This window comes from Gasterosteus aculeatus, chromosome 3, assembly GCF_964276395.1.
Source record: "Gasterosteus aculeatus chromosome 3, fGasAcu3.hap1.1, whole genome shotgun sequence".
Lineage (NCBI taxonomy): Eukaryota > Metazoa > Chordata > Actinopteri > Perciformes > Gasterosteidae > Gasterosteus > Gasterosteus aculeatus.
Genome location: NC_135690.1, coordinates 13,449,120 through 13,471,725, shown reverse-complemented (window position 1 = coordinate 13,471,725; position 22,606 = coordinate 13,449,120). Strand labels below are relative to the sequence as shown.

Here is a 22,606-nt window from a genome sequence, read left to right as displayed (position 1 = left end):
ATATTGTTGACATCATTTTAAATACAAAACAGCACAGAAATATTTTCTGACAATTTCTGAGTAAACGACAGGTGGAAAATACAACTGTCTATTGACATTTGTACTGTTATGATAGACATATATAAAAATAGGAAGTCTATCTCTCAATTTGCATTTGGGTTTAATTAAATTAAAAAGTTAAGGGTTTTTTGGAAAGAGAAAAGTGGTGGAAAATGTATCAAAATCCACACTCGTGCTTTATAGTGAGTCACAAAAAAAACCTGCCAATTCAAACATCTGAAAAGTACACTTAGTGAAGATAAAACTAGGGATATCAGAAAAGATAGAAGAAAGAAATAGAAATAGAAAGAAGGAGATATTATTAATATATCTAAATCTGGAAAAAGTAATATCCGTCAACAACAGAAGGGGGGACTGATGAGCTGGATTAACATGTCATTTACATTGAACAGATCAATATTTTATACAGTAGGTATTATCATCTGTGATGAACATAAAACAAATCAAACCTCCAGCTGAAGTACAATCCCAGTTTCCATACATATTACACTGAATATGTTGGTTCCATATGCAACATTTTATCATTTTAACAGTTAAAATAAATGATACTCAGTTTGTTTTTACATTATATATCTTGTAGTATTAGTTTGGTAAAGTAAAAAAATTGTAACAAATTATGAAACCAACCAATCATATGTTTGATTTTCTAATTGATAAGCCTCGGTTTAGACAAACTTTGAGTTTTTCATGTAGAGTATTTATTTTATAATATACTGTTAAGAGACTTGTCACTATCAAAGCAGTAGGAATTAAAGACATCTATATTACTTCATAAGACATTTGAAAATGGCGAGTTTATTATATAAAAGTCAAAACCTGAGATTGTTCACCCCAATATCCATTATTCCATATAAAATGTGCAGGCATGCATATTTAAAAATATATATATATATATATGTATGGACATTTATTTTGGGAAACACCCCAGTCTAGCAAAATCAACAGATGTTCCAGAGGGAAGTATTTTCAGTCAGTCTAAAAGGAAACAATATGACCATTCCCCTTTCCAGCGTATTGAATCAGTGGTCAGTCACAACAATATCACAGGGACTTGAAAAATGAAAAACATAAAAAAGTTCAGAGTAGCAGATGAACAACAAGGCACTCAACAAGAGCCCCAGAACGCAACGTTGTCTGTAAAAATAAGAGAAGCACTCTGGTTCTCCTTTATGGAACACTTACAAAACATTTTCCCCCCACAACCACCATAAATTCCCATGACTACCACGGCGGAAATGCTCCGAGTAATGTTCACTTGTAAAGGAAGGACTTGTATCCTTAATGGCTCACCATGTTTTTCTCCTTAGATGAACCCAGCTGGTCGCACAGCTTCACACAAGTGTCAACCTTTTTAGAAAATGTAGAGCTGTACGATTCAGATTTTAAATAGAAGATAAAGAGGTTTAGTAGCGCTAGCTCTTGCCGCTTCTCCAGATTAGTTAGAAAACCTTGAGGGACATCACGTACAATCTACCATCGCAAAGCATTTTGTTTCCACAGCAGCATGGAAAAATGGAAAAGTCTATAAAACAAAGTGCACAACTATTTTTTTTTTGACATTCACACATCTTCTTTTAACACATGCTTGAGAATCTTTCAATCGTCACAAATCCTGCTGTCACGTGCAGGTTTAATCTTCATCGTCGTCGATGAAAGGAATGTCCAGGTCCTCGTAGCTCCGACTGGAAGCTTCATTTGTGATCTGGGACTTGGCGTCGCCTCGGCTTGGCAGCACGTACATGGATTGAGTAACATCTGTCTTTCGTCGCGGCGCAAACTCTCTCTCCGCGTCATCTTTCTGAGCCATCAGACTTCTGACCCTTTGCGCCAGGTCAGTGGGTTTCGGTGGGCAGGCGGGTTTCTGGGTTTTCATTCGCATGGTCACCTTTTCTGGTACTAGAACAATCAGATTAGCAAACGTTTCTGGTATGAGCTTGTGGTAAACACACACACACAGTCAATCCCACGTTTATGTTGGTTGGATATAATAAGACAATGTACAAAATACATTTGATATAAATAGAATTGGTTTCCTTCAGCAGAATGACTAGTCTGTGAAGTCAAGTTTATGAAGGGTGTTCTAAAAGCAGGTTGGATTAGGTTTGGATTTTTTCCCGCCTTTGGCTACTTCCAGACTTTATCCCTTTGTAAAGACAACACAGCCCTCCTGTGTATTTGTACAAGGCCAGTCGAGCGAGACATTACTGTTGTCAACATTACAAGATGATCCTCCAGAAATTATAAACCGTAGCTCAATTTGTATTGGACCACAGCGCAACTTCATCTGCAATGGAATATCAAATATCAATCAAATATGTGTAAGCACACATTCCAGGTGGATCACTTTGTAACGCAATATTTACACTGTGTGTGCGCAGTTTCTGCCATGATAACATGATCCAATCATCCACCATCCAAAGGATAATATCAAAAATACCACGTGGCATCGTGGGGCGGGGATCGCACTTCTAGTAAGTCATCTCTTTAAAGCCAGTGAAGGAGAAAATACCGTACCTCCCTACTGACCTTCCGAGTCCAGGCTTCCCAGACTGTCTGAGCTCATCAACGACAAGGAGTCCAGGTTGTCATTGTCTGACTGCTCTCGCTCCAAGTCAGGTAACCCGCAGGCCAAGTCCACCCTGAAAATAACCAAACAAAACATTGTTCGTTAAACTCAAGTCATTTCTAAGCATTAGCGCCCGCACACTAAAACTTGGCTCACTTTTCTTGCTTGATGGATTTGATCCTATCGATGAGGGTCCTCTCCAATTCATCAGAATGGTCTGCAACATCCAACTCTGAAGGCTTTTCAATAAGCTGCACAGCATCATTTAGAGGAAAAAAGGGTGGATATTTTGGTTAAACATTATATGCATTAGATATTGGGTAGTGGTGGCTAACTCTAGTTTACACTGGCTATCTCCCAGACTTTCCTCAATGCTACTTTCCTCGAATAGGGTCCTGAAGCTGTAACCCTAAGGGAAACACAGGTCTTGAGGTTTTCTCTCACCGTGTTTTGTCTCCTCAGTTTGAGTTGACTGACAGCCAGGGCCTCTGCGTATTCCAGCTGCTGGATATTCTGCATCTTCTCATTGTAGCGTCTGAACTGCTCAGAGATCAGGATCTCAACACACCTGCGGATATCATGGTCAAAGAACAACACACGCCCATTAAAACAATGTCCCCCTCTAGAAATGCCCACCCCGTGTCCAACAAGATGATCCCACCCAGACGGATCCCCATCAATAACCTCTTTATCCAGCCATAATATTTTTTGGATTGTTTATATTCAGATTTGCACCATATTAAGTTATCTTCAACTCTTAACATGTGCACTCTTCCCACTCTGTGTTGCTGCACAGCAATTTGCCTCAGGATGAATCAAGTTGTATCCGTGGAAACAAAAAAAAGAATGTAGAACGCATATGAAATAGCTTGCTGTGGTTATTTGAATTCAAGAGAAAATGACACATAAATAAAATAAAACTTTCTGAAGAGTTAATGGAGTGTGCATCATCACTCACATTGTAGTCTTGGACACATCCTTCATACCCAGAAAGGGGTCGTTCACATCAGGTGAACGCAGGACGCAGGGGGCAAACACGATGGCAAGAGAGCTCGGGGACATCTTATTGTGCTCTTCCTCCTTTGCAACCCTAAAAAAAAAAAAGATACTTGCATGAAGATCTCACACATGTCAATAACACAACCAAATAATCACTGTGGCGAGTGGAGGATTCTTTGCATCGCACATTTTAGAATATAGTGGAAATATTATTTATAGACCAAAGCATTGCAGTTACATGAGTAGAAGCAGAAGAAGGGAATAAGAGATCCTACCTGACAAGGTGAAAGATGAGTCGCTCTAACGTGCTGTAATTGGCAGGTGGAAGTTCCTCAACCTTTTGGTATATAGCCCTTATCCTCTCGGCTTTCTCTGGCAGCTCTGGGGGGGCAAACAAACATTGAGAACAATAGCCCTTTGACTTGGTTTGGTGCTAAATTCAGTGTGTTCCTCTGAAATAAGTCACTGAGCATGCTTTTTTTTTTATGACTAATCTTCAACAGAGAACATAAAAGACCAAAATGACGAATCCATTAATCGGAGCAGTCTTAAGGACGTGAATAAAACTCAAAAATGGTCAATGCCAACCATTTGGATAATTGATTTATCATAAAGTAATTTTATAGCAAATAAATAAGTAATTAGCGCTTCTTCCACGTGGCAATTGGCTATTTCAGGTTTAACAAACTATGAATATTTCCTCACCCACGGCATGCAGGAAGTCGCTGTAGAGGGAAAAAGTCATGAGGGGGTCCGGCAGCTCTCTGAGCCAACGTTTAACCAGACCTGTGACGGTGTGGATGGAGTAGTTGTCTAAACATGGACCATCGGGATCTAATACCACAAAACAGAACACACCAAAAAACGTTTTTTCTTCATAATCAGAAGACCCAAGGATGTGATAAGGGAACACCGTTGTCATTATGATAATATAATTAAGTAAATTTTTCTAGTTCCTTAAATAAAAAAATAAAACAAGAGCATACAAGTTATTTAAGATTTTAAGAAGATTTAGCCTTAATTTCAATAAATAAGTAAACGTGCAAAACAACAGAGGAGTTCGGACTAAGATAGAGGCAAATGAAGAAGGATGCAGAGAGAAAGTGGGAAATCTTGTGCCTGGTCTCGCTGCACGCCAGGCGTGCAAATTAATAGTGAAAGTAAAATTGATCTCATGTTATGTTGAACTCTAATGTAATCTGACTAATCCGAATGGATTCGTTAGGGTCTTCAAGCAACGTTTTGTGCATTACAAGTTTATGCAAGTTCTTACCAGTCTCCAGAATCTGGTGGAGCTCCCTCGCTCGGCAGGTTGAGCCCGACTTGCGGTAAATGCCCTCCGTGTAGAGGCCGTTTAGCTCCACGTGAATCAGCAACAGCTCCACCACTTTGGGCACAGGGTTGGCTTTACTGGTGAGGACGCACACCTGCACCCCAAAGTGAAGGGAGCCCGGTACACTGTCATCCTGTCACAAGCAACGACAAGAGGAGGTCAAAAAAAAAAAGAGGAAAAAAAATACGCTACGGTATTAAGAGTATTACAAATGCCAATTCACCTTTCTGTCACACCGCGTTGAGCAATCTGTGATGATTTTATTCAGGCAGTTCTTGTGACATATTAACTTGCAAGCTTTAAAAAAAAAAAGTTTAAAAAAGTTGAATGCAATTGTTTTGCTCTTTTGAACATTCCAAAAATATTGTGTATTCACGCGGCTCTTTGAACTCACCACTGCACATGTAGGCTTTCTCCATTCCCCAGATGTAAGAGCCACACAAGTCACACGACTGCATGATGTTCACCTGGTATGTGCTGAATAGGTGATCCAGAGGACTGTTGGGCTGCAGAGAGACGGAATGCACTGGGATGATTTACAATAAACATGTAATATAAAAACTTTGCATTGCAGACGATGATATTCAACGTACACATGCAGCCTTTTTTCTCCTGTTCTTTGTCGCCTTGGTGGCCTGAGAGAAGCCAAAAGAGAAAGTTTATGTACGAGTCAAGCGACAGTTTATAGTCACCAGGTAGTTTAGAGACGGACAGAAATTACCTTGACTGGTTCAGACTCCACTCGCTTCAGCTCGCCCCTTATGAAGCCATCCAGCATAGACTGAAACAAGTTGACCACCAACGAGACCTCCGTCTTCTTATCCTTGGAACCCGCTAGCGTGTTCACTTGGTTTTCGTAGCCCTTCATCAGATCTTTGTAGCCAATTTGGGGCTTCTGTTGGTCGCAGAGTGTTCGCAGAGTATCAGTGTCACTGGTTGTTTGCGAGACATTCAGTGGCAGAACAACAATAAGTGACTTAATGGTAAAATTACCGAATCAATCTCCATAAAATCTGATACACTGTAAATTAAGAGCGAAAGAACTATGATCTGCTCGAATGAACTTCATATTGTACAGAGAAAGAATCCGTTCTGACCTGGACAGAGTACATGCCCTTGATGGTTTCTCTGAACTGCATGGTGGCTGTGAGGAAGACGCTCTCTGTTGGGGACAGCTTTTTCATTCTACTTTGCAGCTCGTTCACCTGAGGACAAAGAGGAGATTTTGAACAGGTGACATTTTGAACAGGTGAGAGGGGCACGGCATGCAGCAAAGGACGGTTAGGGAGCACTTTGTCGTCACTTGTCACTTTGTTACTTGTTCGCTAGTGCACTTTATGCTTAATATTTTTAATATTTTAAATTACATAGCCTTATTCTACTAACCCATTGCATTAGCATTTCTTTTTACTTTATTTTATTACTTGTGCACCGCTGTCTTGTTGTCTGATGTTACACTGTCTACTGTCACGCACCAACCGCCAAGACAAATTCCTTGTATGTTTGACATATTTTGGCAATAAATGTTTCCTGATTTGCATTAACCTTTCAGCTACCGGGGGAAAAATTCTTTGGAGATCGGACAATGATAATAAAAGTTATTTCACAGTGGAGTTTTTTCTTTTGCAATGTCCGTTTTCATTGGAAATCTCACTTGATTGCCGAGAAATTCGTCCAGTTTTCGCAGCTCGTTGGGGTCGGTGATCTCACGCTCCAGAGACGTGTTGCACTGCAGCGCACGCGTGGCCCGGCTGATTCGAATGGTCGGGTTTCTGCCGACCCTCTCGGTTTCCTGGGTCGGCCTGTTGTAGGGTTGTGGAGTGTAGTTGGCCAAGGTGAGTGCTGTCAGATGAGGGGAGATGGGACATTAATGTTCCAATCCTGAAGTCATACAAATAGCGGCCAATAACCTCCAGATGGCAGTAAAGAGGGGATCTCTACTAGTTAGATTCAGTAAACACCAACATCATAGAAAAACTACCTATAACAAAACTGTAATTGTTTCCTCTTTACTTTATAGATTTCCCAACATACATGTTATTTATACTACAGTACTTTCAAGTGTCCCGGGTGCTTCATATTCAACGTGTATGAGAATATCTGCCTCAGATAATATTACATGTATTAATATTGCCCCTTTGCTGCTTTTAGTCACCTGCTTTGCTGGATGGACAGTCGTTGACTGGAGGATATTTAGGCCGCTTTCTCAGGAATTTACTGAGGAACCAAATCCTGAAAGACAGTCTTCATTGACTCCATGCAGCATGTGAATTACAATAACAGTAAGTATTGTTAAAACATAAATCTTGGGCCTGAACTGTTTCCTCTGAACTGAATGAGGGAGTTTTACTTCTCAGGAGTTGTGAGTTGTGAATTGTTGGATCCGTGTGGTCCCAAGTCCTCATCACAGCTCCTGGACTGACAACTGAAGCTCGACCCATCAGTTTCTGCCGGTATCTGCAGTGGTATCGAAACATGAAAAACGCTCTAAGCAAAAATATAAAAACGTGCTAACCAAAAACCGGGAAGAACAAACCACCATGTCGCCCTGAGGAGGCTGGACCACAGCTCCACCACCACCAAACTGGGCCACGTAAACCGGCATCAGATATTGGCACCATAATCTTCCACCATTATTAACTCATGCAAAGCTGCATTGTCTCCTGCCACCAGCTGACCAATGACCTTTTTTGATTTAATCAGTATGAGCAACATTAGTACATAGATTGATAACATTGGATCAGTTACATTATTAGATATTTACAGAACCAACAGATTTTTAAATGTTAATTGTTAAATGTGAGTCTTTGTAAGTTAATTCAATTATATAACATTTTTTGCCATAACCTGACGATGGATTAATTAAATGATTTGTTTATATGTTACAATGATATATACAGTAGATTACAATGTGTTTATGAATAACACTTTAATAAAATTCCCAACATTCTCTCATATAATTGTCTTAATCAGATTCGTAATGAATCTGCAGTATAATTCAGATTTTTTTTGTACTGTAAAGATGAGCGGAACATTTGAGTAAAAAAAAAGGGGACAAAGAAGTTCAGGAATGAGCTTTGGAAAAGGGCTTTTTAAGATTTCTTGTGTTCCTTTTTTGCATTTCAGATACAAGGTCTTTTTTTTCCCCGCCGTGCTTGGCTGCAGAGCAGAAACGAGAACAGAGCAATGCAACCTTCGATCCGTTTGTGGAATACACATGCAGGACCTGCATGCAGAGCAGAGTCATGCTCGGTCACTATGTCTTCTCGGCCAGTACCTTGACCTCGGATTTGACGGCCCAGAGATCCGAGCTACTGGCAGAGCTCTTCATGCTGGCTATATTGGGGCTGATGGGAGGCAGCGGAAAGCTCCAGTAATCGCTCTCCTTGGAGCCCCCAAAGTTCATCATCAGGCCGCTGCGCGCGTAGGCTAAGTGCCGCTTGCGTTTGGGCTGCTTGCGGACACGAACCCTGACCTGATTGAGCCAGGAAACGTGGTGAGGCACAGAGCGGGACCCCTTCTGTGGTTAATGCGCATGGAGCCTCCGTTGGTGGAGTTCACACCAGACGTAACTATAGTACTTTGAAAAGGTAATGCCAACAATGATTGTTGCCCAGGACACTTACTACGTATGTACGAAGTATGTACGAGGAGCAACAAGTTAGGATGGATTGAAAGTTCCAGTGTTTTGAATGGTATAGTAACAGATTGACAAGAAGATTACCTCGTTTGTGGATGGCGAGCTATCAGAGCCTGATGAGCTGACCTTTGATAGCTCATCAACAGACACAGACTTCCCTTTGTGCCTGCGTTGCAGGAGGAAAAAGGACAGAGCTGTGGACTATTGTGGGACTTTGAAATGTTTGGTAACAGCATTGAGACATTACCGCGTAAGCATCCTGTGATACAAAATTCAAAAGAAGGTCATGAGGTTATTAAAATATTGACATTTGTGGGGGGAAGATTTGCGGGACTCTTACTGAAACTCATTTTTCCGAACGCCATGTCTCCGCTGTACTTCTGGACTCGATTCATCTGTCCGTTCGCCCTCGCTCAGTCTTTCCCTCCATTTCTCAGCCTTCTCCTTGAAGGCCTCAACATCTGTGTAGCGCTGTAGCGAGCTGGCTTTAGGCGGGCCGGGGCAGGGCTCCTCTTTGGCTTTAGGGTCCAGTGGAAGGGAGAGGGGCCTGGTGAGAGGGGGAGGAGATCCTCTGCCCTCTCGCTTCTCTCTGCTCCCGGACCTCTGCTGGGTCCGGTTGGGGCTGAGCTCCACTTTCTGCTGCCTTGTTAACTCCTTTTTTGTCAAACTGTAATGCAAGAACCTCTAAATCAGACTGGAATCACAAAAAACATATGCGTAATAAATATGCTTGTGCTTTATTAATTCAACCTAAAATGCAAATATTTGACAGTAAATTGAAGCAAAAAATTTCTGGATGAAATCTTCAATCAATCAATCTTCGGTCAATTTAAGCTGATTATAGTTTACGTCTATGCTTCAGAATTTTTTACTTACTTCTATGGCTTTAAAAGTACACAATAATGGTATTTGACACGCTCTTAAATAAACATGATTATTTACGCTATGTTATGTCAACAAAATACACACAAATATTTTTATTCTCCATTTTCCTGCGTCTTGAGGAACCTGGTAGAATAAATACAATAATTCTAAATACAATAGCTTTAGGATGTACCTGTCCCGCCCAAGTCGGTTCTCGGACCCGTTGCTTTCCTTCTCCCGTTGGTGCTTAGATTTCTTTAGCGAACTTTTCCATGCTGTCTGGATCACCGTAGCAGCTCTGTTTTGGTTCTCGTAAAACTCCCGCCAGTTTCTCTAATAAATAAAATAAAACAAAAAAATCTTCTTTGTCACTTATATGTTTTTGTCTAACTCATTTTTTTGTTGAGTTTATCTATTCTATTTTGCACTAGTCTAAGTATATATTAAGTACTACTCTATTGTTTGTGTTAATTATATGTTTTATTCTTTTATAACAAAAATCTCCATAGGAGTAATAAAGCTTATCTACAACATCCTAGCCCTTTTTTACAATATTTTCTAGCATAAATGGTACCTGTATAAGCATTGTGGCATCTTTCTTTTGCAGGAAGTGCATCCTTAACAGAGAAGCACGGAACCAGCGCTGCAGGACAATGATGTGATGCATCACTTCTTTGTTGTATTTGTCTTGGAGGAGCTGCCGCGCCTTTTCCTTGAGGAACACCTGAGTAGATGAAAGAGAGACCCACTAATGATGAAACCCCTGGGAACATTTATGCTGTGTGGTACATTTGAATACACGCATTACTTGCATTTAAAATCAAAACATATCAACAGAAACAGAAGAGTGAAGTAATGAAGTAATTTCCAAGGAATAGCAACGTTACTTTCATCCTCTGGCCACTGTGATACAAACGATCATGGTGAGTTCAGAATAAATGACTGCTATGATCAGGAACATATACCTTGGTTTTTCCTATTTGATAGTTGGTTCTATCCAGCTTCATCTTCTCAAACAGTTCAGTTATGTGCTCTGGCCGCATAGTAGCTCCTTTTGGAAGCAACATTCTAAACTGCTCAACAAATTCCTGTCATCAAAAGAAAACTGTATCAGAAGTGGAAATTCATTTCATTCACACTAGCCAGGTTTCCTTTTAAATGCATTGCACACTTTAATTGAATTTTAAAGAAAAACTGCAAAAGAACCTGCAAATGAATGCTTGTTTTCATCCAATTCTACAGAAAACCTTTAATCCGTTACCGAAGAAGATGGTGAAGCACGATGATGTGATTAGTAAAGTGTCAGTCGGTTTCAAACAGTGAACAGTAGAAATCAATCAGTTTTTTTCCATCCCCTAATGAATGTATAATAATCGCCCACCTTGAATGTGTATTTGGCACTAAAGCCCGACTTCTTGAGGCGAACCATCTGCAGTAGGCCTTGGTACTTAATTTGCTGTAGCACAAGTTCGGCATCAAAGTGTAGATCCTTCTGAAAAAATAAAACATTTCAATGAACAATGAACCGCATTTACAGGTAGGGTTGCATTTACAGCGAGGACGATGTGTGACGGAATCACACATGACTTTTACCTTTCCATTGTTGGAACGAAGGCAGAAAATAAAGAACGGCTCGGCTTTTTCCATTGACTCCATCAGTTTCCCAAGTGAAGTCTGTAAGACACAGAGGTGGAGTAATTGATGGTTTTGTTATTATGATAGTATATTACTTTTTTTCTAATAAACAGTTTTTTAAAGCTTTTTTTATTCGCTCTACTCTTTTAGTACAGTACACAATTTGCCCGATGCTCAGTTAACTGATGTTCTTAATGACAGAACACCTACACAAGCGGTTAACAATTTGAGACAATCCTGCACTGATGTTTTACGATGTAGTCCTAAAATTACAAATTATTTCAAAGTCAAAAAATTATAAAAGAGTATCACCTTCAAAACATTTTTTTTTGAGACGTGACATGAAGTCATGGTTAAAGTCACCCTTTAGTAAACTGAGCAATAATGACCAGCCAAGGGGCAGAGTGACCTCACCTGGAACTGGGTGCTCACTGTCGGGGGCTTTGTGCTCCGATGAGGGTGGAAGATGAACTTGCTGGTTCGGTCGTGTGCAGTGAGACCGACGATGTGTCTGAGGGAATGCAAATCTACGAGGTTCTGTTTGATGAGACATAATCAAGCCTGTGAGCTTTTTGCCTCCGACAACAACAAGATTCATTTGACAGTATTCTACACTCGGCACACGGGTTAGAAAATAGGTCACAAAAGTCACAACAGGTGCATTTTAACACAACACTTTGCTATTGAGTCCACAAACACATCACATCATCAGTAATCGTTCACCTTTGGAATGAGCTGCTTTCGTCGACTGCCTCGATTTTTCCTGCGGGAAAGAAAAAAGTGAAGCTTCATTCAACCTATAACTCTGGAAAAAGAAAGCTCAACGCAGCAAAATCAGGTTGTATGAAACATGGAACTTACTTTCTCTTTTCATAATTGACAAAGATGTCTTCAAATACATCAAGTGGATGTTCATCGGAGCGATCAAAGGAGAAATCTAGAGGCAGGCTGTTGCTGTGAATGTCAGAGAAGTACTTTTTAAGTTTAGGGTTTAGTTTTCTTTGACTGGCATACGTTAACAGGCGTTTTTTAAGGCAAATGCATTTACTCCCTCTGGGTCACCAAGCGTACTAATTATTTAAGGATAAATAAATGGGAATATGAATGAATGAAGAAGTATTAAATATAGTATTTGCGCCTGTGTTTGAGAAGAAATCTGGATGCTTGATGGCTACAGTTGGTAATCAATTGTTGAAATCTACTAAACAGAAAAGGCCTGCCTGATTGAAAACATCAGGTTGTCGTTTTAAATCCATTTGGTTGTTTCATAATGAAAATTGAGCTTGAACAGAGACATGAGAGTGGCAGTAAATCCACTATAAACGCATTACTGCAGTAAATGTACCTGGACAGTCTCCCCACAGCAGTGCTGCCCCGTTTCTCAAAGAAGGCTTTGCGGGAGCCTCGTCTGCCAGATACTGTGGTGACAGAAACACAAAATCAGCTCAATATAATAATCAAACGGAAGCTGAATGATAAAAAGTACAATAACAACAGCAGGTCATTCATGCAAAGACCCATGAGTTACTTTAGCTTCTGAAAATGTGGTTCGATAGGCAACTAAAGCTGCTTACTCGATTCCGCCCGCTGGCGTCCCAGTTTCTTGAATACTGTGAGGATGCGGATGGTGGCTCGGAGGACTCCCCATCTGAACAGAGCTTCCGGACTGGATGCGACCAAGTGGTGAACAAACGCCCGCTCACTGCTCCGGAGAAGTGAAATGACTTCAGGGCGAATGTGCTCCGTGTTCTTCTGCCGGAAACCCTGAAGAACAAGCAGAATCAAGACGAGCATGCTTTGCTTCTTTCTCCGTGTTGCAGTTGCACAGGGGAGCCCTACGTGCACTACTTGTCTTCACAACATTAAACTTCACACTGCAACAGCCGTCTTCTTGGGGACGGGGGGGGGGCAACATTAATCATTGACTAAGTTCAAAGGTTTTCCAGGTTTCTCTCACGGTGGCTTATCTAACAAGGCTACTGCAGACCACCACTGTGTCAGTGTACTTCTACTGAATATCTAATGTGTATTTACTTTGTAGAACATTGAGGGAAATGTACCCTACCTTGATGTGATATTTAACCCTTCCGGCAAAGTGTTGAATGATAAAAGTAGGCTCTCGGTGTGAGGAAGGAAGAACTGATGGGTTGTCCCCATGTCGCTGCTTCAACTTGTCCAACAGGGTTTCATCCGTGGCTTGAGGGAGGCTGAAGACACAGAAGGACAGAGAATCAATAACACGTATAGACTTGGAAAAAAGTAATCCCTCTGAATCATCACTTAAGACCTACCAGAAAGGCAGGAAAACGTTACATGTTCACCTACTTGCTCTCCTCGTCCAGCAGGGCAAAGAGCCCCGTTGACTCTTCGCTGATCAGCCGAATGCAGCGGCTGTTGTCAGTGTAGTTGATGGTTCGCCAGGCGATGCCCTCTGACACATAATCCTCCTGTTATATATATATTTCATTAATGAATGGGTTTCGCCGGGTTAAATGTAAATGCTTCTCTCTGGCACCGATGATGACCGTTACAAACAGTCACTGCACGGGCTGACAGAATGAATGCTGACCACCACCGAAGTCTAATCAGATTCAAATGAAGGAAACACTGACTTGCTCCAGGTGGAAGACGTGCCGGTTGATGTAACACTGAACCTTCTCAATAGAGAAGTTGATGCACAGTTGCTCAAAGCTGTTCGTCCGGAGGTTCTCGAATCCAAACATATCCAGGACGCCGATGGACAAACACTAAAAACACAACAGGAAAACCGCACAACTCATCAACAGCATACGAAACGGCAGCACACGTCAAACATGGTTAGGTTCTTTTTTTCCGTTGTTTTTTTTGATAAATTACCTTTTCAGGATTGCATTTGATGATGCTTTGTTGTATTTGAATACGCTTTTTTAATACAATTTCAGAGTAGGCAATTAAAATCAAAACCGCAGACTGTTTTCATTGAAGGGAACCGTTGAAAATATTTTTCAACCCCCCAATTGACTACAAGTGTCAGCCTGCTGTAGTCAACGTTTCAGTTTCTGCCTGCGAGACTTACGGGGACCGACTCCTCCATGTCTCGTCGGTTGAACATCGCGTGGTTGATGTGAAGGATGATCCAGTCGAACAGAGCGCCGTACAAGGACCTGGCCATGGAGTCCCGCACCGCGGTGGCCTAAACACGCAGAAACATCAAACAAAGCAAGTGACGACTCTCTGTGTGCAGACTGCTATTTGAGGACTTAATAGTTAAACTGAAAGGGGTAGCTGTGCACTACATTCATACCTCTTGTAGTGTGTACTGCGAGAGTACAGCGGCGCCGGCGGTCACTACTCTCCTCTTGACCAAAGTCTTGACCAGTACCTCTGTTTTCACCTACAAAAACCGTTACACAAAGAGATGGAGACTGTAGTCATTAACTCCAGCAGTTAGGATCAATAAACAACGTTGAGGAACATACTTTGAGAAGGTTAGAGAGTGTGGACAAAACTTCAGCAGGTCCCACGTCCAGGACCTCGGCGTCCTCAGACTGTGTGTACGTCACATTGCCCAGGAGCAGGATGGCAGAGAGGATGGAGAATATGCTGCAATGTAAAAGACAGACACACACAAATTGCATGTTTAGTTGCATTAAGTCTTACTTTATGTTCAATGGAAGGTCTTGAAACCCATTTAAACCCAAAATTTGTCTGACTTGTTATATTTGGTTTACCCTTTTACACACATACACACACACACACACACACACACAGACACACACACACACACACACACAGCTGGTGTTCATGTGAGGCAAACACCGTCGCCTCTATAAAATCAATCAATCATCTAATCCGCTTTCTGAATAGAAACCGGATGTTTGTGCTTTGCAACGTATTAGTTTTACTGCCACCTGTTAAATTTAGTGTCACTGATTTTTTATTTTGTATTTAAACTAATATTTTATCAAATATTTAGGGTGCTGACACAGTTTGATAAACACTTTACAAGAGTAACAAAGTGTGGCGGCACCTAGTCTTATTATTGTGTTCTCATCAGCCAGATGAGGCAAACAAACCAATGAACACTGTTTACTTGCAGGTCAAGAGACACAGAGTTAATTCAAAGCGAGGTAAATATAATTGAAGGATAAGCCTTTTTGTTTAATAACTTCCCTGGATGCTTGGAGGTGCTGCTTCTAATGAATGTATGACGCTTGCTATTAAAAATAAAAATGATGGAGGCTGATGGACCAAGCTGAACGGGTTACAAACTATGCTGCCGATGCTGGCTGAATTTTTGTTGTGCTTTGCTCGACAAGCTGTGACCTGTTACAGAAACCAGTGTAGAAAAGGAGGAACTTTTCAGACAGTGTTCTTTTGAAAAACAAAACCAACTTTGCCTTCGTCGATGACAAATCTCACACGTCCAACAGTAAAAGAACATAATTGTTATTTACAAATGAAGCGTTTTGTGGCTAATCAACTCTCTTCATGACTTAAAGGCCAGTAAAGCAAAACTGGTTGGTTTGACTCCGGCCTTCAGACTTCCACTTGCTTATTATCAAAATCGTACGTACTGATTCTTGGTGGAGGCCAGAAAACCAACCATCTCCATAGCTTGATGGAGCCTCTTGTACTCGCGCCCAAGTTTCTCCACATCATCTAAGTGGAGGTCTTCCTGCAGGACAATCGGACGTGATACAGAGAGAAAGATTTGCTTATGAACAGGGGAATGAATAGAATGAGGCAGATAACACCGGCAATCTAAATGTCCAATACTTCTTAGTTATGTATTTTTCATTTATTTGAGTTGGTGTTTCATTGAACAAAAAAAAAGGACATAGTTATAAATGCAAAAAAGAAAATAATATAAATTAATATGAGGTTGGCTGTCTTTGCTGCTGTTTGGGGTGTTTGGATCAACAGTACCTGCTGGAGGTAGACATAATCCTGCGGCTTTAACAGATGAAACTGTTGCTGCTCTTCCTTGGACGCGCCCACCAGCAGATAGTAAAACACATGGTAGCTCCTGCGGGTCAAAGGTCGCACAGCACCACTCAATCAATCAGGGCTCACGCCAGTTTTATTTCAACTCAGTTATTTACAATGTGAGCAGTGTTGATACCGGCCAAGTGCACATCTACATGTATGAATGAATCAATGCATGTGAATGGGGAGTCTCCAATGTACCTCTCTCCTGGATCCCTGGACACCAGGCGGAACTTTTCCAGTAGGTACTTCTCAATAACTGCCCTGCAAGAGACACACCAGAAGATAACGTCAACAAAGCCTGTGAGGCGTTGCAGCGCTGCTGCAAACGTTGTGCAGACACAGGAAGAAAAACAAACTTGAGCTTAAGTCAAATACACCAATAAATAGATGAAATATTAACTGTGCATGAAGCCTTACCCTCTGATTACACCGCTCTCCAGATAGTTAAGCTGGATGAACTTCCCGAAGCGACTGGAGTTGTTATTCTCTGCTGTTTTAGCGTTGCCGAAGGCCTGTTTACAACACAGCGAACACACACAGTTCACTGAATAAACAGACCAACGTTCGGGCATGTTTCTCACCGACACACAATGATCAATCGACACAAACACAAATGTTTAGGACTGTTTGTTGCATTATTAGAAGTGTCAAAAGCTTTTCAGAGTCTTTAAATTTCTTGTTTTCTCCAATTGACTTAAATCATGATAAAAGCCATAAAAGCAGAACATATCCATATATTATAGCAGAACATATCCATACAATGTCTTGTAACATGTATTTTATGAAAATAGATCAACCGTTTATCCTACGGATTATCCTACTAACATTGGTCTGAATTATTCATGTTTGTTTTTTCAGCTGAGTTTTAGTTCATCCACAAACTCTAAAACACAAATTACACATAGAATGCAAATTAAAACGATCATAAAACATTGACACTTTGTCTTATTTAGCACATGTGACGCGATACATTCTGATGTTATTCTCACCAGTGATCATTTATTTCACTTGATTAAGTGGCCACAACCATTGAAAACAAAAGCTCCAAAAAGCCTCTTTGCCCAGTTCCCATAAGGCTTCTAAAGAAAGCGAGTTTTACTCTCACTTTGGCACCTCCACCTCTTCCTCTTTCCTTCTTCAGGGAGTCAGGGGTTTACTGTGATTCATAACAGCTCAGGGATGAAAACATTAAATCAATCAGCTGACGAGAAGGGCAGTGGTCGTTTGATTGATTTGAAAAACTTGATCAGTATTTGCAATTATGTTCTTATGTAATTATGTAATTATGTATCCTGCGCTGATGGACACATACAGCATCACGAGCGCTGCGGCGCTGACTCTGGATCAGCTTCTACTTCCCACGAAAAACGTAAACCCAAACCGAGTGCCGTCCTGCCTCATTCCAGATTGAGAGATGGTCGTGTCTCAACAGGCGGAGCAATGCTTTGGGTACACCTGCAGACTGTGCCGATATCACGCTACCAGGGAAACCTTTGAATCACCCGTTCACCTCCGAAACGGCACGGTTTCATTTTCAACCAGATCAGTCAATCATATCTAAGTTAGAGGAAAGTAAGAAACAACACGTGGTGAGAAGAAGGTACGTGGATGCGGGAGAGAAACAAATGTTTTCCTCGTCCTAGTTTCAGGTCTGACTCCTCTGAAGGAAACTATTGTTGAGAAACGCCAGGTAAAAAAACAAACACAATTCCAGGCTTATCATCAGGAATTTGGCCTTGAAAAACACTGGTGGGAAAAGGTGGGAACCTCAAAACCTGATTGGACAGAATGAGGTAGGACATGTCAGTTCAAAGAATGAAGGACATCTGGAAAACTATTTAGAATATTTTCAAAATGATTTATCAAGCAAAATTGACAGAAGTATCTCTTAATCGAGCTTCTTTAATGATGTGCTGGTTTTCTATCACTTACTGCCTGGGCACGATGTCAATATTACAATACTGCAGGGAGATAATTGGTGCTATTACAAAAGCTTTGATATATACTCATTAGTAATATATGTAAAAAGATCAAAAGTGAAAAGACAAATAGAAAAAAATCACTTTACTGTGATTCAGCTTTAAAAACCAGGACAAGACAATACTCATAATATCAAAATATACAATGACGATATCTTCTCTTGTGTTGGTATAATATGCATTTCCAAGCGTAGTTTATAGTATTAAATATTTAAAATCTCCGGATTTTTATATACAAGTAATCTATAGATACTGCTGAAATAACTGTTATTAGGCCCTAATCCAACTAACATCCCTGTAATACTAACTGTGTCTGCTGAAAATGAAAAAAAACTTATAATAATTAGAAGGGAGGCAAAAGTTGTCTTTGCCTTGAACGAGTCACAGTCACAACATTGGGAACCAGTGGCAGCGTCCATATAATTTATTTCAACACTAATCAATGAACACTTTGTGAATATGTGACATCACAGCAGCACACTTTCATTAAAGCAAAGCGCGAGAGAGAGAGAGAGAGAGAGAGAGAGAGAGAGCGTGAGCGAGCGATTTATTCTTTGTGTCGTAGGCTTGCTGAGCCTGTTCTGACACGTTCCTGCTTCTCTTCGCTCTCTCTGGTGATCCAAAGACAACGCCCTGCAAATTCCCCCTCTGGAGCTCAACTTACCGACACCAACAAGGAGCGCAAACTCTCCCACCTCCTCCTCCTCCTCCTCCTCCTCCTCCACATACTCCATGAAGACAAGTGCAATCACCTGCTGGCTACCGACTGCAGATTAATTCCATGTTTAAATAGAACTTGGAGGGTGTGCAGTTTCTGCTACGTTCGGATGTCGAGTGAGATATCATTTAATTCAAAGTTAGAGGGAAGGAAAAATGAGTTACGGTTTGGGGATTTTAGGTAGAGAGGAAAAAGGATTTTGGGGTGTGACGCATGCATATGAAGGAAAGCCCAAGTCGGCAGAGCCAAACTACAGGACTATAAAAAATAAACTGATTAACCCACAAATTAATCCTCATTACTGCAGCAGGCATCTCGCAAAAAAAGGTCTGGCTTGGCCAATAGAATCTTAGTTTTAGTGTAAAACACTTATAGATATTCTCATCTGGTTTAACCTAATATATATACAGTATATATATATATATTAATTAAATATATATATATATATATATATATATATATATATAAAATATCCAACAAAAACAATCAGTCACTTTCCCCTCCTCTGGCGAATCTCTGCCTGTTGGGAGGCCTTTCAGGAGAAGAGCACAATACTCAGAAAACGGTTACCAGGAAAAATACTGAGGAACTCGTTGGACACGCTCGGAAGGAAAGATAAACTATATTTAGTCAGAGGCCGACCCCACGGAACAGGGGTTGTAGGAGCTTTGTACAATACAGCGGGCCACGATCCTTGGTGAAAAAGGTGAGCTGCTCATGGCTGGATAACCTGACATTGACACTTATTGGAAAAAGGATCGGTTTTGTCTTCATAAATGTGGCAAAACATACTAATGCTTTGACTCCCGCTTGAAGATTTGTGCTCAGTTGTCAAAAAGTTAGTACCGAGGAGGCAACTACTTCCATAAAATAAGACTGTTGTGCAATTCAGCCAACGAGAAAGCTCAGCACCCACAAAGTGGGAATTGGACCTTCCTGTTACTCATTGACAGTGTTACTGTAGCACAGGGCTCAGGAGGACACTCACGAGGACGCCAACCAAGACACCGTTTGACCTAAATCATTGATAGTGAAACTGTAAAAACAAAACAAAACCCCCCCAAAAACGTCCATGTTATTTTGGTGATCAGCAAAGCCGTATCGGTAGGAGTCGATGGGATTCTTGTCGACTAATAACTGCAGCAACATTTAAGGATCAATAAAGTTGTGTATGCACGTCAGTTTGGTAAAAGATTTTCACTGGGTTTCACTGAAAACGATCAGAGGCTGATACGCTCTCAGGGGCTCAGGACTCATTGTTTAGTCCATGTTATAACATGGGAAAAATGCAAATGATAGGCCTTATCGTACCTGTAAATTGCACAGTGGCCTCTCTGTGCTCAGTGTGTCCTTCCATCGCTGTGTGAGTGCACACATACCTGAAATCCTCTCAAAACTCACAGTAAAGTATGTTGAGAAATAGCTCAACAGTTAAGACCGTCTTGATTTTGGCCTCAACTGTCCCTTTAAAAATAAGTCAATCCGCACAGGATCTGAAACCGGAGAACGTTTGTTTCTGAACATTACACAAACTAATATACATTTTCCGTTGACTGTTTATCCACTGACCTTGAAACCTTTGATAAACGAACCCTGTTTTATGACACTTTCTTCCATTAACGCCTACGCAACTTGACCAATGTGGACTGCTGTGGAAGAGGGCCGTTCAGGTGGGCAGAGTCACACCCCGGTGACCTACCTCTAGCACCGGGCCGGCCCCGAGGACGGTCCGCTCCAGCCCGCCGGAGTACGTCTTCTGGCTGAGGGACGTCAGGCAGTGGACGAGATAACTGCAGCTCTCGGTCTTCCCCGAGCCGCTCTCCCCGGACAGCACGATGCACTGGTTGACCTGCCGGCTCAGCATGGCGCGGAGCGCCGAGTCCGCTACGGCGAATATGTGGGGGCTCAGCTTACCCAGTGGCTGTTTCTCGTACATCTTGACGTAATTGGGATTGTAATAGAGGGGGAGAAACTTATTGGGATTGATGGCGATGAGGATGTTGCGGGCGTAGGTGTAGATTTTGAGCCGGTTGAAGCGCTGGCGCAAGGCCTCCAGGATGTTCTCCTCGGTCACAGTTTGGAGGTTGCAAAGGTCATCGTGGCACAGGCTGCTGTTTTCTGCTTGGTGGCCTCCATTGTTGGCGTGCTGGTCCTGCAGGATGAAGTAGTACCCGTTGCACTGAGGGTGCCACCTGTGCGCCCGCGGCGGCCACAGCATGACTCTCTCCAAAGGTCGTTCGCCGGCCTCCAGCAACGTCTCCTCTCTCCCGGCTCTCCTGACCTCCAGCAGGCTGTACGTCTTGGTGGCATCCAGGCCCAGGGTGACCACGGCGTTGTGGATGACGGTCCTGGCCGTGTCCACGGCACCGACCTGCAGCGGACAGTAGGTGGCTGTGTCCTGGGAAAGCCTGGGGTAGATCTGCACCACCCGGGCCTCTCCATCTGTAGAGCTCATCCTGATGTGCGAACAGGCTTCAGCATAACTCCGGCATCCACTGCAGGGAGGAACACGCATCACGTGATGCAGGTCAAGGTTGATTTACATATCAAAACAACGTGGCACAAAACCCCACGTCTATGCGTCCGACCCCCCCTCTGCCCCCCCACACCTGTATTCACCCATTCACACCGGTCAAAAGAAGTGAAAAACGAGACCAAATGTTGAAAAGAAGTCTCACCTTCAGAGAAACAGAAAGTAGAACATTGAATCTTTAAAAGGCTGAATGCGACGAGTAGCAGAAGATATCTGGCGTTAACGAACTCCTTCCACGCAATTTAAGGAAGGAAAAAAATAAACTTTATTTACCTGCTTCCCCCAAAAATATGAGCTCAGAAGCTACTTGCTACGCGTTTTAAGTGTTTAAAAAGCATATTTAGTAGAGCAATAACGACCTGCAATGTCTTTAAGACATCGAGACGTCTGCGCGTCGTCCCGGTCGAAGAGTCAGGCGTTAAATCACTTCCTTGGTTTCTCCGCGCGGACGGACACACGCGAACACACCCGTCGACCAGGTGGGAATGAATGTATTTCCCTTCCCTCACCTGGGTGATGTCACACTTTATCCAACAGGAAATAGAAAAACCGATGAGAAAAGAAAGAGAGAACACACCACCGTGCGTCAGCGCGACAGGAGAGCGGTCATTACAGGGGAAAAGTTGTTTAAATGAGAGCGACACGACGGCGCGACGCGGAGTCCGGCTCGTTTGTGGTGACGGGTGAGCTGCGGGTGTTTAGCGGCCCCTGCTGGCGGGTGGGGGTATTACACCTGCTTTGTACCTGAATGTAGTACATCTGTAGAATTTTCATTTTTTTGCCACTTTTACCTTCCTCACTTTTGTAGTTTTATTACACTACCGGTATATATATATGTATTACTATTTGAGGCTCTGTAAAGTAATATTTTACTTAATTTTCTCAAATTTTCCATTGGGGATACAGTTTATATCAATCTATCTCTTTCATTATACAGTATTCTATTATTTCTTTTAAATATTTGTTTCTTTCTTTCTGGAGCTAGGCACAATATAATTTGACAATAGCATTGTATGTTAAATTAACAGCTATATAAGTATTTACTTTTCAGATTAGGATTCAATATAAAAACAGATATGCGCAGAATGAATAGTGTGTTGTTAAAGCATAAACAACTGTTTTTATATTCTTTTTTCCAGTCTGGGTTTCAGATTCTAGTGAATAAAAGAGACAATACAGATACAGAGCAGAGAGAGTTTTCAACACTCAGAGCATCCAAAGCAAAACACATAATTCATAAAAAAAGGGACCTGGACCAGCTACAACATTAAAATATTGCTGACAAATTGAAGGTTCAGTATTAACTGT

The 22,606-nt window shown here is 41.7% G+C and overlaps 1 protein-coding gene across 10 annotated transcripts; it reads right to left on the bottom strand.

Annotated features, from left to right (window-relative positions):
• Position 1: 1 nt before the first annotated feature.
• LOC120815793 (myosin IXb) lies at positions 2–21,998 on the bottom strand. Of its 10 annotated transcripts, XM_078099482.1 has the most exons (42): positions 21,658–21,962; positions 21,444–21,528; positions 20,465–21,260; positions 16,486–16,580; positions 16,267–16,329; positions 16,006–16,105; positions 15,654–15,754; positions 14,556–14,679; positions 14,381–14,470; positions 14,153–14,269; positions 13,710–13,844; positions 13,423–13,544; positions 13,163–13,304; positions 12,672–12,861; positions 12,443–12,515; positions 11,959–12,051; positions 11,821–11,860; positions 11,512–11,634; positions 11,056–11,136; positions 10,844–10,954; positions 10,428–10,550; positions 10,037–10,186; positions 9,656–9,795; positions 8,939–9,265; positions 8,683–8,764; positions 8,236–8,433; positions 7,309–7,415; positions 7,114–7,190; positions 6,613–6,800; positions 6,056–6,163; positions 5,680–5,853; positions 5,552–5,593; positions 5,353–5,464; positions 5,182–5,255; positions 4,899–5,091; positions 4,331–4,459; positions 3,901–4,006; positions 3,585–3,716; positions 3,071–3,194; positions 2,783–2,877; positions 2,587–2,699; positions 2–1,956 (listed from the first exon to the last, which is right to left on the bottom strand). In XM_078099482.1, exons 3-42 carry the CDS (start codon positions 21,218–21,220, stop codon positions 1,691–1,693), a joined length of 5,616 nt encoding a protein of 1,871 aa, XP_077955608.1. In that variant the 5' UTR covers positions 21,221–21,260; positions 21,444–21,528; positions 21,658–21,962; the 3' UTR covers positions 2–1,690. The 10 variants fall into 10 exon arrangements, with proteins under 10 accessions (XP_077955608.1, XP_077955607.1, XP_040026699.2 ...); XM_078099481.1 differs by lacking the exon at positions 21,444–21,528 and having other exon boundaries at positions 21,658–21,998; XM_040170765.2 differs by having other exon boundaries at positions 2,575–2,699; positions 21,444–21,976.
• Between the last annotated feature and the right edge of the window lie 608 nt (positions 21,999–22,606).